Source organism: Mustela nivalis, assembly GCF_964662115.1.
Source record: "Mustela nivalis genome assembly, chromosome: 7".
Taxonomy (NCBI): domain Eukaryota; kingdom Metazoa; phylum Chordata; class Mammalia; order Carnivora; family Mustelidae; genus Mustela; species Mustela nivalis.
Window position 1 is genome coordinate 88,542,423 of NC_139026.1, and position 17,031 is coordinate 88,559,453.

Here is a 17,031-nt window from a genome sequence, read left to right on the forward strand (position 1 = left end):
GCTGACCATCATCTGTGTTTACATAGCCTAGTAGAATATAAATTATGAAATGTCTGTTATTACCGTCAAGCATCACATCATCATTATTGCTACTACAATCTTGGCCTGCCTTCAAGAGTTGTGACCAATTCACCTTAATCAAGAAATTGATAAATTCTTAACAGGTTTATTGCCAGGCTCTTGATTTGCTCTCACAGGTGACTAATTACCTGTGCTGAGTGTCTGTACATTTTACTACTTTAAATCTCGTGCTACTTCTCTTCTTTTTAAATGCTTGGAGTACGTAGGCTTCCAATATCTGAATTTTTCATTATTGCATTTTCCTTACTATAAACAAGATCCTCAAGCAGTGTTTGAAGATACTGATAATATTTTATTACGCTGCCTTTCGTACAAGAGCAGCTGCCTAGTCAAAATTCTCAGACTTTAATATCAAACTGCTAGGTCCGTAATGATGAGAAGATTTTGAAATTTGCAGTATAAATTTAATGATAGTGAAGTGGAATAAAAATCCTAAAAGGATTTTTCAGCCTCCAACCCTTGGTTTGGGCTCAGGTATGATTGCATGGTTGCGGGATTGAGCCCCATGTTGGACTCTGTGTTCGGTGTAGGGTCTGCTTGAGATTCTCTCTCCCTCTCCCTCTCACTCTCTCAAATAAACCAATAAAATCTTTTTTAAAATAAAAATGAGCTATTGGTGAGAAAAACTTGAAAGGGCTCATGCCTTTAGTACAAATACACAGAAATCTATACAGCAGGATTCCATGAAGCACATTTATAATAGTAAAATTAGATGGCCTCCCTAGTCAGAAAGACTGCTTACACTGTAATAGTCCTAAATTCTCATAGTTTCCTGAGGACCAGCTCTGGGCCAAACACTGTGCTTACATCTGCAGATCTGTTTACATTCCCTTAATCTTTACCCTAAAAGTGCAAGAGGCATTGGGAATTCTATTTTATGGCCAAAGAAACCGAGGGTTCAGGAAGTCCAGGAGCTTACTAGTAAGTGGCAGAGCCAAAAATTGAGCTCACATCTGACTTCAAGGACTACACTATCCTGTCCACAGTGTGGTGATGTATCATGGAACTATTGAACAAACAGAGCTAGAGCAACAATCACTAACTTGTAGAGATATCCAAAATACATGTTATATGAAAAATATATAGTATGGGAAAAAGCAGGTTGCGAAACAGTATATATAATATGATTTCTTTCACAAATATAAATTCTTAATATGTTAATATATGTACTTATGAAAAGTCCAAGGGAATCACAACAAATTGTAAATGTTTATCCCTTAAAGGTGGTAATACTGAAGTCACTATTTATATAATTTTAAGTTTTCAACAAGTGTATATCACTACTGTAATTTTTTTAAAGACTTTTAAAAAAATCAAATACATATTTTAAGAAAAAGCAAATATTTTCACTGCTTTCTGTCTTCTAGGTGATTCCAGTGAATTCTGCGGGCTCTCCTGTTGGGGATGTGCCCTTCATCCGGTCAGGACTCTTGGGGTTTGTGGGTCCAGTAAGTGATAGATTCATGTTTGTTTTGGTGTATCTGATCCAGATATTTGTACTTTACAAAAGTTTCTGTCACAGAACAGAACAAGTGTGGATTAAGAATATTAATCCAGGGCGCCTGGGTGGCTCAGTGGGTTAAGCCGCTGCCTTCAGCTCAGGTCATGATCTCAGGGTCCCGGGATTGAGTCCCACATTGGGCTCTCTGCCTACTTGTGATCTCTGTCTGTCAAATAAACAAATAAAATCTTTAAAAAATATATATATTAATCCAATACTTTAGATTCAAGAGTTATTACAGGGCCTCTCTTAGATTTAGAGCAGTTTTTGTAAGAATGTCATAAACTGAGTTAATATTTATTGCTTTTGTTACCTGAGTTAATTTGACTCCTTCAAACTAAGACTTTTTAACTTTCAAAAAGCTCTTCATTTAGGGCACGTGGGTGGCTCAGTTGTTAAGCATCTGCCTTCGGCTCAGGTCGTGATCCCAGGGTCCTGGGATTGAGGCCTACATCAGGCTCCCTGATGGGAAGCCTGCTTTTCCCTCTCCCACTCCCGCTTACTTGTGTTCCCCCAGCCCCTCTCTTTCTCTCTCTCTCTCTCTCTGTCAAATAAATACATAAAAAATCTTGAAAATAAAAAAAAGCCTCTTCATTTATTCTTGCTCCATTTCTTTGATTTGATTTCTGTGTTTCAATAAGTTAGAAGAGTGCTGAAAAAAGTTATCTTAGCAAAGGGAAACCATCATAAATAGTGCACAAGTCATTTTCATACAAACTAGAAGCACTACACCTTGAAATCAGTGTGCTTTCCAGCAAATGGTGTTTACAGGCACTGAGTTTACAGAGACATTTAGGAGACAAAAATCTCTTCTCAGAGAGCTCACAGTTAGCTTCATGAGCCAACAAGGAAGGTAGAGAGGAGGCAGATCATGAAGGGTTTTATATGACACAGTGGGAAGTTTGATTGTATTTTATGAGGAACAGACATTCGTGATCATAGTTAAGTCCATATATCTCCATCCAACTCTAATGACCTCCTTAGTCTTCTCCTCTTACCGACTCAAGTTAACGTTAGGAAAGATCTGATTTTATTTCTTCCCCACCATTTGTGGGGGCAGGGCATACCTGATGGCTTACCTCTAAGGGGAGGTATCCTATCTATCGCTGTCCTAGAAGGAGAAATCTAGAGCTACTATCTTGACTTCTCTCAGCACCAAAAAGTTCTGCAAAACCCAGACCCTTTTAGTTTACCTCTTCATGACTGAGGTCCAAGAGGGGGCTGCGGCATCCCATCTGCATTCCAGAAAACAGAATAGAGTACAGTCCTACCATCTCTTAAGGAAGATTTCCTGAAGATCCTGAGCAGCACTTCTCCTTATGGCTCATTGGTCAGGGGGCACTGAAATACGCTCTTTATTTTGGTCAGCCACACCCAGCTGAAAGTTCAGCTGTGAAGGAAATGGAGAAGTGGAGATCTGTGTCTGTCTTTCTCTCTGCTTATTCCACCATAGCACTTTTCAGACTATGTTGGAAATTTCTTTTCCATCTTCTGAGATTAAGCAGTAGCTTCCTGAGGCTAGAAGCTCTGTTTTACTCAAATAACCCCATCGGTGAGTCACACTACATTGTGTGCGATAACTCAATGACTGACGTTCATGTGGAGATGACTACCAGATAATTGAGTATGTGTGAATTGGCCAGGAAATTTAGGACTTGTGTAATGAATGGAAAAATCAATTTATAGCAAATGGGTCTAGGAGAATTACTGAGAAGTATTACTTGTACAGTGATACTTTTAGGGCATTGACAGCAACGTGTCCTGCAGCTGTGTTACCTTTTTGGAAAGGAGAGGCTCCTCCACTGTTTCTTAGACCTTTAATAACCTGTTTCTAATCTTGCCAGATGGGAACCGCATTACCCTTATAGACCTAAAACAAGCATTCTCACATTCAGCTCTTTTAATTTTTTCCTAATTCCAGTATTAAATGGTTCACAATTTTTTTCTTTGCACCCGTGTTGTGAATAGATACATAATCTGGCATCATGGGTAAGGAAAGAAACTATACTTGTGCAGAATCTTAGTTGTTTTCTTATAAAATTCCTCTCCGAGAATAAATATAAATTAATTCTTTTCTTATACTGTAATTAATTGTAATATGCTACTCATTCCCCCTCCCCTGATTTTTGAGGCATAAAACACTCTTAGAATCCATAAAATATTGTGTTGTTTTCTTATATTTTTGATGTGCTCCATTTCAAGTAAAATATATGTTTTAGTATTTAAATAATGGAAATCAAGGTAAATTATTGTTACCTTTCAGGGCAGTTTGGTGTTCGTGGTTGGAAAAATGGATGGGTTACTGATGGTTAGTGGTCGAAGACATAATGCTGATGACATTGTTGCTACTGGATTGGCTGTTGAATCAATAAAGACTGTTTATAGAGGAAGGTGAGTAGTAAAAATTCAAATGTTAGCACTTCTAGTGGAATCTAAATGTATCTTTACAGGGTGATTTGAGTCGTATTCTATAGAATCTCTAAGTGATTGGATTATTTTTGGCTAACCACAGCAAGAATTGGCCTTTGAATATTTATCTTAACATGGCAACTTCTTTGGTTGGAATTGAGAGGAATAAGATATAACCATATCCTGTACTTCAGTTTTTAATTATTACTATTTATGGAATTTTGAGGACTCTGGAGAATTCCAGAAAAGCATTGAACTTCCTGCAGTCCATCAATTAGAAGTGGTGCCATTCAGGCTAATTAAGATAGATGCTATGCTGTAGGAATTTTACATCTGAGAATTGTTTCTCTTACTCTTCTCTAACTAAATTATTACAACATTTTAACACAGAGATTGACATAGTACACAAGTGCTAATTACAAATTCCATGGATAAAGTCAATTGCAAATCCTTTTATCTTTGCTTATTAACACAAGAAAAGATACTTGGTACATATTTGTGCAGTTCATGTCTATCTAGTAATTTATAATCATGGATATATATCTATATATCTATAGATATAGATATATCTTTAAAGCACTCAATGTCCCTTTAGATTTTTAGGAAGTAGGAAAAATTAATAAAACCACAGAGAATCAGTTCCTAAAATGCATAGTTTTTGTGATGACGTGGCTTCCTCTGAGATGTAAACTTAGTGGGGCACTAGACTCTCTCTCGGGTCACTGTTGTATTCCCAGTACTCAGCACAGCACGTGGCACACAGTAGGTGTTCAATAAATACATGTGGAATGAAGGAAGGGCATATTTAGCTCTACAGTGACTTCCATTGTTTCATGCATCCATTCAGCAAATATTTATTGGGTGCCAGCTGTATGCCACTGTTCTGGACGCATGTGGCAGTGAACAAAACTGGCCAGGTTTCTGCCCTTGTGAAGCTCACTTTCTCATTAGGGGAAACAGACAGTAACTGTAGAGACAGAGAAGTCAAGAACACATGCACTTGCCATGTAGGAAGAACACAGGGCTGGGTGGGAGTGTGCTTGCTGGTTTGTATAGGGTGGTCTGGGAATGCCTCACTAGTAAGGGGACGTTTGAGCGGAGACCTCACTCAGAACATCCCCCTCCCCTTGGCCTGCCAGGTTCCCCTGCCTGCCCTGGCCTGGGTCTGACCTCTCCCCACCACTCTCTGCTTCACTACTCTGCTCCAGGCACACTGGCCTTCTTGCTGTTCCTCAAACCTGCCAAGCTCGTTCCTACCTCAGAACCTTTTCGCTTTCCGTTCCTTCTGCCCGGAAACCTCTTCCTCCAGATCTTCGCATGGCTCGCGTCCTCACTTCACTCAGGTCTCTGCTCCAGTGTCCGCTCCTCAGGGAGGCACTCCCCCACCACCCTGCCTTCAGTGGTGCGGCTGCCCCGCACACCGCTCTGCCCCTTGGCCTGCCTTGCTTTCCTTCCCAGTGTGTATTCCAACATGACATTATTTTATATTTATTTGTTCTGTGTCTGACATGCAAGCTCCATGAAGACAGGGACTGTGTCCCTTTTATCACTCTGTCCCACTGTTCATGCCAGTGGTGGTTTTTAGTACATGTTCTAGTCCTCGTTTTAATGGTAGTGACTGTGGCATTTTCTTTTCTAAACGACTCACTTCTGGGTAGTGTGGTGGGGATGTCTCCTCTCTGTTATTCCAACTGAGCAAAGCAAATAGGTCTGGTGGTGAAGGGAGTCCTGATGTGTTTGATCTGTCTCTCTTAGAATTGCTGTGTTTTCTGTGTCTGTATTTTATGATGAGCGCATTGTGGTGGTTGCGGAACAAAGACCCGATGCCTCCGAGGAGGACAGTTTCCAGTGGATGAGCCGAGTGTTGCAGGTGAGCACACACCCAGGGGACCTGTCCGGGCAGGGTGGCTTTGCCGTCACAGGTGGCGGCAGCCACTGAGGAAGTCTTCTCTTCATTGGGCCGGTTGTGACACCTTATTTTTGTCTTGCCAGTCAGTACTCAGACATTCCGGGTACCATTAACAAAATAATATAATTAGTACCGTTTCTCCCTCTGGACTACCTAGTATTTTTCTGCTCAAGTTGCCAAAAACAATTGAATTGACCTGCCTCAGCAAATTCTTCCCCTTTTTTTGTGTGCCCGAGTGTGTGGTAACCAGGAAAGTTTAAACTGACCGTGTGCAGAACACATCTGTGACAGGAATCAATCCACTTGTCAACAGCTGTAGTCCTACTACATATGTTCTGTAATGGGTGGCTCGCATGCAGGGGTCCAAGCAAATGTAAGATGTTGTTCTTACTCTGAAGGAGCTTTCCTGTGGAGTTAGAGAGCTAGGTGAGATAAGCTGCTAGGGAAGGAGGAAGACCTTCTGTGTAAGGGATATGTCACTAGTTGCACTAGTAGCACGGGTAGCATATTGAGAAGAGTCTGGTCTTCATTTGCAATTACAGCCTTTGAATTGCAGCACCCCTCAGTTCCAGATGTTACTTAACCGTACTGAGTTTATTTCCTAACCTGTAAAGTGGGGATAAAAGAGCTGTGGGAGGGATTCAGTGAGATCATTATTTGAAGTAGACAGGATACTGTATACTGAGAGTCATGTCAGCAAATACACATAGTAGGCCCAGTAAATATTTGTTGGATAATGTGTGGTCCAAAGAAAGCATGGACTGTCTTCGACAAAGAAGATTCTAAGTTATTGGAAGTGTTCCCAGCATTATTGCTTGTCTGCTTGGGGCATTTGGGTGTATTCATGCCACTTAGTAGTAATGTTAGAGAAATGATGCAAGCCTGAGATGAGTGATAGTGCTAGATGCCTTTCAAAATTTCTTTTTATCTTTGGGGCCTGTGGTTCTGAATTATCAGCTGATAGAACATGGGCTATTTGTAGCAAAAAGACAAGGAAGATAATCTGCTGAGCATTTGCTGGTCAGAAAAGACTATAAAGAGGTGGGACTGGGCTGATCTCCAAAAGGAGATGGCTAAGAATCAGACCTGCACAGAGAATATTGTTCATACCATTCATGTTTTTGAACAAACAAAATGCTTATTTCATTTGGAATGAATTGTGAGGCATGATAGTAGAATGTTCTGATGAATTACACATTTTTTTCCCTATTAAAGAAACTGAAACTTCCCTACATGTTTCTTATTTTTCCCTGGAAAGCAATTATAGGAATTATATGCACTGCTCACTTGCTAATCCAAATTCTTGTAAAAGTCATTTGGAGTCTGATTTGGGTATGAAATGAGAGGGCATTATTTCCCCAGTAATTTAGCTTCTCAGCTTAGAGTATTTGGATCTACAGTAGTGCAATAAGGACCCCACATGTTCTGTAGGTTAGAGCTCAGAGGTTAACACCGGATCTACATATAATATAAACTAAATACTTAACTCAGCACCTTTTAAAGAAGGTGATCGATTGATGACTTGCCAGGTAGTGTATTTTCATGGAGGAATCCAGGCTACAGGTAATAGATTTACTAACTGTCTACATATTCTAAAATACCAGAGACTTGGGAACCCTGCCAGACTTTCTATTTTCCAGTTGTCTCTGTTGATTAGTAGGATAGTCTGAGGAATGTGATGTTCAGGTTTATTCCTTTGCACTGTTAAGTTGTTTTAATAAAAAGCCTTGTCAGTCTTTTATGACCATTGGTCCATTCTTCTAAGGCTGTATCTTCTTTTCAGTAAGATTTATGGGTGATGCAGTTGAACTCTCTCAGGTGTGTTTGGAACTAGTATTAATAGTCAGTTTTAAAAGGTGGTTGAAGCAGAGAATCATAAAAATGAGAAATTCTTCAAGTATTAAACTTTTACATGAAGCATACAAATATCTGCATTCATTTCATATAGAGCAGTATGTGTAGGAGTACACCAGTTTGCATTCCATGTTAACCTGCGTCTGTAAGCGACATCTAATTGGATGGTCTGTGGTTTCTATTTTCATTTCCTGTAAGTTAGACTAGAATGCAAGTATGTGCAGAGGGACTGGAACACATAATCCTTACCTTTTAGAATTAACTTGTGTTTACCAGCAATAGCTTTTTAACGAGTCTTTCCAAACAAACCACAACTCTCTCTGTCCTTTTACACTCTTTTTATCAATTGATGTAATAGTTAAATTATGTGAACACAAGAAATGCACAAAAGGTGTAGAAGCATGCACAGCTGGTGTTCAGCAGGAGCACAGGTGCGTGGAAGGGGCCAGTGACCTCCAGGGTTCAGTGTGCAGTGGGCCTCCCCTCAGTGTTTTGCAGACGGGATTCTGGGTAACTCGGTGAGCCAGTTAAGCCAGAACCCACTTCCAGGGTTTCTCTTGTGTTCATAATAAAAATACTTTGCCTCTACAGAATTGAGCTGTGTTGTATATTAAAAGAACCAAAACAAATCTCTAGGTTTTGGACATTAGCATTCAAGAGAGAGCATATTGAGGTGTACGAATCAGTATCCACCGCTGTCCATTTAGATCGTATCTTACCCATCCTCTGTTGATCTCTGCCATTGCTTAAAGAAATATGAAACTTCACATGTATGAGATCTTAATAATCTAGGAGATTCTAGACCTAGAATGGATAGAAAAGAAAAAATCCTGGGGCGCCTGGGTGGCTCAGTGGGTTAAGCCGCTGCCTTCGGCTCAGGTCATGATCTCAGGGTCCTGGGATCGAGTCCCGCATCGGGCTCTCTGCTCAGCAGGGAGCCTGCTTCTTTCTCTCTCTCTCTCTGCCTGCCTCTCCATCTACTTGTGATTTCTCTCTGTCAAATAAATAAATAAAATCTTTATAAAAAAAAAAAGAAAAGAAAAGGAAAAATCCTAGAGTAGAATAATGGATTACATTAGGAGGATGTCAAAGACAGCAAAATTAATCTTATTGAATATTTTTCTCTGTGTTTCTCTAGGCGATCGATAGCATTCATCAAGTGGGTGTTTATTGTCTTGCTCTGGTGCCTGCCAATACATTGCCAAAAACTCCTCTAGGAGGGATCCACATATCCCAGACGAAACAGCTCTTTCTGGAGGGATCTCTGCATCCTTGCAATATCCTTATGTGCCCACATACATGTGTGACCAATTTGCCAAAACCCCGACAGAAGCAGCCAGGTAATACGCTATCTTTGAAGACATTGTGTGAAAATTACAACTTCAAGAAGCTGACTTTTGGTGGCATAATGCTTTCTCGAGAGTTGGATTTTACAAAGACGGGTAACACAAGAGTAGCCTGAGATGACCAAAAGCAGGGAGGACTTAGAGCCTGCAGAATTGCCTTCTCTGAGTTTATTACCGGCTTCCTCTTCTGAGTACTTCTGTAGTGTGCTTCCATTTCCTCTGCATGTAAGGTTTGAGGTCAAGATGATCAAAATCTCACTTGTTAGAACTAGAATAAAACAAGTCCTCTAAGAGTAGGTTCTGATAATATAGAATAGCTACTATTTATTGAGTACTTACTAAAAGCCAAATACAAGCTAAACATGTACGTGTGTGATTCGAAAGTGTTGCCCCCAGCTGTGGAAAATAAAGTGCAGAAAAGTTAAGAATTGTGCTCGAAGTCACATAGCTAGTTAGTGGCCGAGTTGAGACCCACACCAGTTGTAATGCTAAAATCCACACTCCGAATCACTATATTATAATGCCTTTCTGTTGGGAATCACCGAGAGTCATCCCTCAGTCCTGCTAAGCTTTAGGGGTCTGGTTTGGGCCCGCAATATCTCTGGGGAGCAAGATAATTTCAAAATTGTTTACGTCATAATCACAAGATAAATAGCATATTTTGCATTTGCCGTGTTCCGGTGAATTTGAGATGCAAGTAAGTATATGTGAATTGCCATATGGAAAAGAGGAAAAAAAAAAAACCCAAATAGTCCATTTCACCTTTTGGCCTTATTTCTGAGCAGACGGTTTACAAGGCCAAGTAAGGCTAAAGGGAGGAGTAATTGATGGTCAATTATGTTGAAATATCTGTTCAACCCAACATAAAATCATTATGTTTTTTGATGCTGTTTTAATTGAGAAGTTAATAAGAAGCTCCTAGTTTTCTGAATGCCTGCAAACACATGAGATCCAAAATCTGGATTTTATAGATTGTGCCACCACCATGCACACATGTGTGTACACACACACACACACACACACACACACAGTATACATCAGCACACTGGCCTCCAAATGTGTTGGGAAGAGACAAGGTATTGGGGAGATTAGGAAGGGAAGGCGAAGTGTGGCATTTAATCATATTTCTGTAAGATAGCTTTTGCTGAAAGGTAAACATAATGTACAACAATAAAATATAAGGTTAGCCTCTTACTTTCTAGGACATTTTTATTCAAGACATTATCCTCACACTATTGAAATTTTAATATACTCTGCTTTGCAAAAGTTACTTCCTTGGTCTGGTGGCTGAAGATGATGTCACAGTTTATCTAGATAGATGTTATTATCAACTCATCCATTAGCCTTAATAACAGCATGTATAGAGCTAAAAGTATGAATGATATTTATCAGTTTCTGCTAGTGGAAATAAGAGTTTATGGAGTCATATTCTGAAGGGGCAGTCAAAATCAAGAAGTCTGTGAATAATTCATCAAAAAATATATAAAAACTGTCTTCCTGTTGCCTGCCTACACATCTGGCAGATGTGTATAACACACAACGCCTTCTCCAACTCACATCTTGATTTACTGAAGACCTACATTCATTTGTCATATGAGTGAAATCCTGTTTTATTTTTTTATTATTAATTTTAAAGATTTTATTTATTGGTCAGAGAGAGGGGGCACACAAGGAGAGGGAACAGCAGGCAGAGGGAGAAGCAGGCTCCCTGCTGAGCAAAGATCCCGATGCGGGACTCGATCCTAGAACTCTGGAATCATGACCTGAGCCAAGGGCAGATGCTTAGCTGACTGAGCCACCCAAACATCCCTAAAATCCTATTTTAATAAATAGTTTTTAATATGTGAAAGATCTTTTTTAATTGAAATATGATCAACATACATTGTTATAGTAGTTTCAGGTGTACAATGTAATGATTCAGCAGTTCTAAATAACCTTATTCAGTGTTCATAACGGTAAGTGTACTTTTAATAATAAATAGCATTTAATCTAGGATATTTTTTTAAAAGATTTTATTTATTTATTTGACAGAGAGATAGAGATTACAAGTAAGCAGACAGAGGGAGAGGGAGAAGCAGGCTTCCTGCTGAGCAAGGTGGGGCTCGATCCCAGGACCCCGAGACCATGACCTGGGCCGAAGGCAGACGCTTAATGACTGACCCACCCAGGGGCCCCATAATCTAGGATTCTTTTAACAAAACTTTCATGTCATAGTAGATGCTTAAAAGATGCTACCTAGGACATAGTAGATGCTTAAGAGATTGCTTTTGTTAGCCAGAGTTCAATTTTATTAAATGATAAAACTTATATATAAAAGACTTATTCCTAAGCCCCCACAGGTACGGCATCTGCCTTGTCTAATGAAAGCATTGGGTTTGGATTCTGTATTTTTGCCATCTGTTGTAATTGCCTGCTAAGATCTTAGTGGGATGGGTATGGGTTGGACCAAAGCAGTTTGAAAACCATGGGAGATAATGTGGGGATAACATGAGAGGTTGGGATTCAAGAAGAATACAGGAAAATGGTGATGAATAGGAGTGAGGTAAGAAAGGAGAAGAAAAGGAAGATGGATAAGATGTTAAGGCAGCCTAGTGACAAAAGTCCTAGTGAGCTGCCTGTTGGGGCTATTGTGTAAAGAATGGGAAATGTGATAGGACTGATTTTGGCTGCAAATCTCAGAAAAACCTAATAGCAGCTTAAAAAACAAGAGCAAAGTTTTTCTTTCTCAGGTAAAAGAAATTCAGAGCTGGGCAGTGGGGGACCCGGGTGGTAGCTCCCCTGTCACTGTGGTTCCAGCTTCCCATCTTCTTGCTCTGGCATTGTATCAGTCACCTTTTATTACAGCCGTGCCACATAACAAATAGCTGTAAAAATGTGATAGCTTCAAAGAAGCACTTATTTTTCACTCACGGGATGTGGCTCTGCTGAACTTGGCTGGGACCAGCTGGGCTTGGCCTGACTCCAGGTTGTAGGTTGGGTTCAGAATTGTTTCGTGTGTCTCCTCATCATGGGACCAGCAGCTACTGTGCCATATTCTTAAGGCAGATGGCAAAAGCAAGAAAGCAAGCCAAACCACACAAGCATATTTAAAGCTTCTGTTTGTGTCATGGCTCCTAACATGTCATTGTCCAAAACAAGTTCAGACCATGCCCAGAGTCAGTGGAGTGGAGAGGTATACTCCTGTCATATAATCATAGCAACAACAGGAAGGAAAGGAAGGATTATAAGAAAATAAAACAATCTGCCATGGCCATCCTAGCGTACTGCCTCAGGGCCCAGTTAGGCCCCCTGACCTCCAGCCATCATTTTTACATTCCAGCTAAGTGGGAAAAAAGACAAGGAAGGAAATGTCCTTTAAACATATTTGTTTAAATATTTGTTGCCCTTTAAACATATTTTCTAGAAATTGCACATATTACTTTCTCTTACATATTAGTCTCCCACACTAAAAGAATATAGTCTTAATTCCAGGTATTTATTTGCCCAGCCTTAAACTGGGGGGTCTTTTATTAAGGAGGAAGAGGAGACCAGATATTGGGATTGATGGCTGGTATTCTTTGCCATAGGAAACTTGCATAACTTGTGGGGGAAAACAGGAAGGGGTATTTACAGGTACAGCAAGGTATCAGCAGTTAGCCTTCTAGATGTTACTGCTTCCAATTATTTTTCACTTTCTATGATCCTTAGACTTAAAGAATACACACAGAAGGACCTCAAGAAATTGCTGCTTAATTATTTTTGCTGTTTAAAACTAGTCTGAAAAATTCACTTTTGGGGCGCCTGGGTGGCTCAGTGAGTTAAGCCTCTGCCTTCAGCTCAGGTTATGATCTCAGGGTCCTGGGATCAAGCCCCGCGTCGGGCTTTCTGCTCAGCAGAAGTGTCATTCCCCTCTCTCTCTCTGCCTGCTTCTATGCCTATTATGTGATCTCTGTCTGTCACATAAATAAATAAATAAAATCTTTTTTAAAAAATTCACTTTTAACGATGCACCACCTTTATTAATTTTACAGTATAATTTGAGATTGGGTAGCTAACACAGATATACTCTGACTCCCTTCCCTGTATAAAAGGCTGTCTCCAGTATGACATATCTTGTATGTAACTTGTTACACAGTTTCTTAGGAAAGAGTTTTGCATATTACACTTAAAATTGCAGTAGACTCTTTGTAGACTAAAATTGTTCAGCACAGTGTTGAGGTACTTTATACTTCTTGGGTTTTTTATTCAATTTGAAAAAAAAGTTAAACTCTTCATTTTGAAATAATTTCACACTTCAGTTTGCCAAGTATTACAGAGAATTCCCTTATACCCTCTACCCATACTTCCCCCATTATTTAGAGTCTTATCATTTAAGTGATTTTGTTCCAGCATATTTAGGATCAACAGATTTTGGCAATAAAAGATATTTAATATTAATTCAAATGTAATAGCATCAGCCTTATTAAAAATTTGGCTGGTACTAAGTTTAGTTATCTTTTAGCCATCTGCCTTGTTTGATACAATAGAGTCTTCAAGTGACTGTCAAGAAAGGCATTCAGCACCCTAGCGCTTTTTTTCTTGAAGAAAGGGAGAGTTCTCCCTTTTTATTTTATTTTTTAATTCAAATCCAATTAATTAACATATTGTGTATTATTAGTTTCAGAGGTAGAGTTCAGTGAGTTCTCCCTTTTTATTTGGAAGTGTCAAACCCATGGAAACGTTGAAAGAATACCACAGTGAATAACCTGCACACCTTCCCCTAGATTTAGTTTATTTACTAATGTAGTTACTAGATTAGTAGTTGACATTGTTTTACTGAACTCTTTGGAAATAAATTGCAGACATCACATTTCACCCGTAAATATTCTGTAGTGTATCTCCAAAGACCAAAAAAAAAAAAAAAAGCTTCTAAAGTTTTCCTAATCAACAACAATGCCATTATTCTATTATGAAATTTAGCCTTGGGACGTCTGGGTGGCTAAGTTAGTTAAGCCTCTGACTCTTGATTTCAGCTCAGGTCATGAACTCAGGGTCAAGAGGTCGAGTCCTGGAGGGCTCCACGCTGGGTGTGGACCCTGCTTGGGATTCTCTCTTTCCCCCTTTGCCCAGCCCCCACACCTCCCCCACCCCTGCTCCTGTACACGCAATCTCTTTAAAAAGTGGGGGGCACCTGGGTGGCTCAGTGGGTTAAGACTCTTCCTTCCGCCCAGGTCATGATCTCAGGGTCCTGAGATGGAGCCCCACATCCGGCTTTCTGCTCAGCAGGGAGCCTGCTTCCCCCCCTCTCTCTTCCTGGCTCACTGCCTACTTATGATCTCTCTCTGTCAAACAAATAAAATCTTAAAAAAAAAAAAGAAAAGAAAAGAAAAAAAGAAATTTTAACCTTAATATAATGCTATCATCTAGTAATATACAGTCTGTATTCAGATTTCTTCACCTGTTTATTACAACTCATTTTTTAAAATTTAGTATCCAGTCAAGGTTATGCATTGCATTTGGCTGCCATGTCCTTTAATTTAGAAGCTCCTAGCCTTATTTTCTCTTAAAGACATGGTTTTTGAAGAGTCCAGGCTAGTTGTCTTATAGAATGTCCCACAATGTGGATGTCATTACTCGTTTAATAAAGTACTTCTGAGATTCCTGATGAACCTACTCTCAGTTCTCAAAGATGGCAGATTTCTTTCCAGACCAGATATTCCTTACTGTTAAGTCCATTTTTAGGGTCATACTGTGATTGGAGCTGATGAAATTATTTATCGGTAGGAACTAGTACAACCAACTGTCCCCTCCTAGGAGTGAAAAATCCCTTATACCCAAGCTATAGGAACACCTGCTCCTCTCCTCCCTCCAGATTCCGGTCTCTTCTCTAGCTCTGTGTTGTTTTTTCCTTCTCTTTTCTTTCTTTCTTTTTTTTTAAAGATTTTATTTATTTATTTGACAGAGAGAGATCACAAATAGGCAGAGAGGCAGCAGAGAGAGGGGAAGCAGGCTCCCTGGTGAGCAGAGAGCCAGATGCGGTGCTCGATCCCAGGGCCCTGAGATCATGACCTGAACTGAACGCAGAGGCTTAAACCACTGAGCCACCCAGGCGCCCCGTGTTGTTTTTTTCTAGCAGTTTCTACTACCTGACGTGATTTATTTGTGCATGTACTTACTGGTTGCCTTTCCTCAATAGAGTGTAGGCGGTTTGTCTTGTTCACTGTTGTGTCCCTAGTGCCTAGAAGAATGCGCTGTCTGAATTGCTGAGTGAATATGTGAACTAGTTTGGGTCAGTCTGGAAATATTTCAGGGATATAGTTTGAATTATCACCACTACAGAGTTGATTCTGGCCTTTACTTACAGGTGTGGGCCCTGCTTCTGTGATGGTTGGAAATCTGGTTGCTGGAAAACGCATAGCGCAAGCTGCAGGAAGAGATCTTGGGCAAATTGAAGAGAATGACTTAGTGAGGAAGGTAAGAGTTCAAATGTGTTGATTTTTATAAGCAAGTCAAGAACAGAACTTCTACATCCGGAAGTGGATGGGAGACGCATTATTCAACTTTTCCGAAGTTACTGACCCTGATTCTTTTTTCTGCTTTGACTTCAGCACCAGTTTCTGGCAGAGATTTTACAGTGGCGAGCCCAGGCAACTCCTGATCATGTACTCTTCATGCTGTTAAATGCCAAGGTACTGAAAATCCAATTGTATATATCTAATCAGATGAACATTATGGGAGGATCTTAGGCACTCTCAATCCCTTTCATCAGAAAATTTCTGTTGTCAACTCGGAGGGCAGAGTTACTGCTTTCTCCCTGCTTTGACAGATGAGGATAGATTGTGCAATCACTTCAAGGTTGAAAGGAGACCTCCTGGAGTGTTATCTAATGCTAGCTCTCCTCGGTTACAGTCCTAACTGTAACTGATAGGAACAGTGATAGGAACACTGATAGGAACAGTGGGGCCAACGGTGCAATTCCATAGACCTACACATATGTAGGACGTATTATGGCATGCATGTCATTTTTTACCCAGCTTTAATTCTTGGATTTCCACCAGGAAGAAAATGACTTTAGATAAATACTTATTTTTAACATTTTATTTACTATTTATTTGAGAGAGAGAGCACGAGAAAACATAAGCAGGGGGAGCGGCAGAAGGAGGGAAGGAGGGCGCTGAACAGGGAGTCCAGGACTCAATCCCAGGACCCTGAGGTCATGACCTGAAATGAAGGCAAGACGCTTAATGGACTGAGCCACTCAGGTGCCCAATAGATAAATATTTTTTGAAACAAAGGTATTTTTACTATATACTTAAATGATTTATTGCTAACCCATAAAAAACAAATTGAAAATTACTCAAACCTTATTAAGTGGTGCTTCCTAATGGATGGTTTTATCAGAATGTAATATTTTTTTAAGTTAGGGGTTTTGTGGGCGTATGCTGGGATCTGTTTTAATGGCTGAATCAGAGGCTAAAAGTATTGTGATGATGGCGCGTAGCAGTATTTCCTGCCATCAGGTAGAGGACTATAGGGCCTATTGAAATTTCCTGGGCCACCCAACCTGTCCCCTTGCCCAGTGCCCCCAGATTCTGATGTATTTTATTCAAACACACCTTTGAGAGGTGTGGGTTTTTTTTTTTTTAAGATTTTATTTATTTATTAGACGGAGATCACAAGTAGGCAGAGAGGCAGGCAGAGAAAGAGGGGGAAGCAGGCTCCCCGCTGAGCAGAGAGCCAGATACGGGGCTCGATCCCAGGACCCTGGGATCATGACCTGAGCTGAAGGCAGAGGCTTTAACCCACTGAGCCACCTAGGCGCCCCCACCTTTGAGAGTTTATGTAGTAATAGAACTTCATGAGGGGAGTATGCTGCACATTTTAGTGAAAAGTCATTAAAAATCTAAAGAACCATTATTATCCAGTAGAAAACTTTTTGACTTCCTTGTTCTACCTCTAAATGAAGTGGGTTT

At 40.1% G+C, this 17,031-nt stretch overlaps 1 protein-coding gene across 4 annotated transcripts in view; it reads left to right on the forward strand.

The window, feature by feature from the left end:
* DIP2B (disco interacting protein 2 homolog B) overlaps positions 1 to 17,031 on the forward strand; it is a 225,225-nt gene that overhangs the window by 181,066 nt on the left and 27,128 nt on the right. For all 4 annotated transcript variants that reach the window (XM_082741248.1, XM_082741245.1, XM_082741247.1 and 1 more), the window contains 6 exons: positions 1,449 to 1,529; positions 3,846 to 3,973; positions 5,747 to 5,861; positions 8,893 to 9,094; positions 15,423 to 15,532; positions 15,667 to 15,747. In XM_082741248.1, the coding sequence (XP_082597374.1) occupies positions 1,449 to 1,529; positions 3,846 to 3,973; positions 5,747 to 5,861; positions 8,893 to 9,094; positions 15,423 to 15,532; positions 15,667 to 15,747 (717 nt within the window). The remainder of the gene's footprint in view (positions 1 to 1,448; positions 1,530 to 3,845; positions 3,974 to 5,746; positions 5,862 to 8,892; positions 9,095 to 15,422; positions 15,533 to 15,666; positions 15,748 to 17,031) is intronic.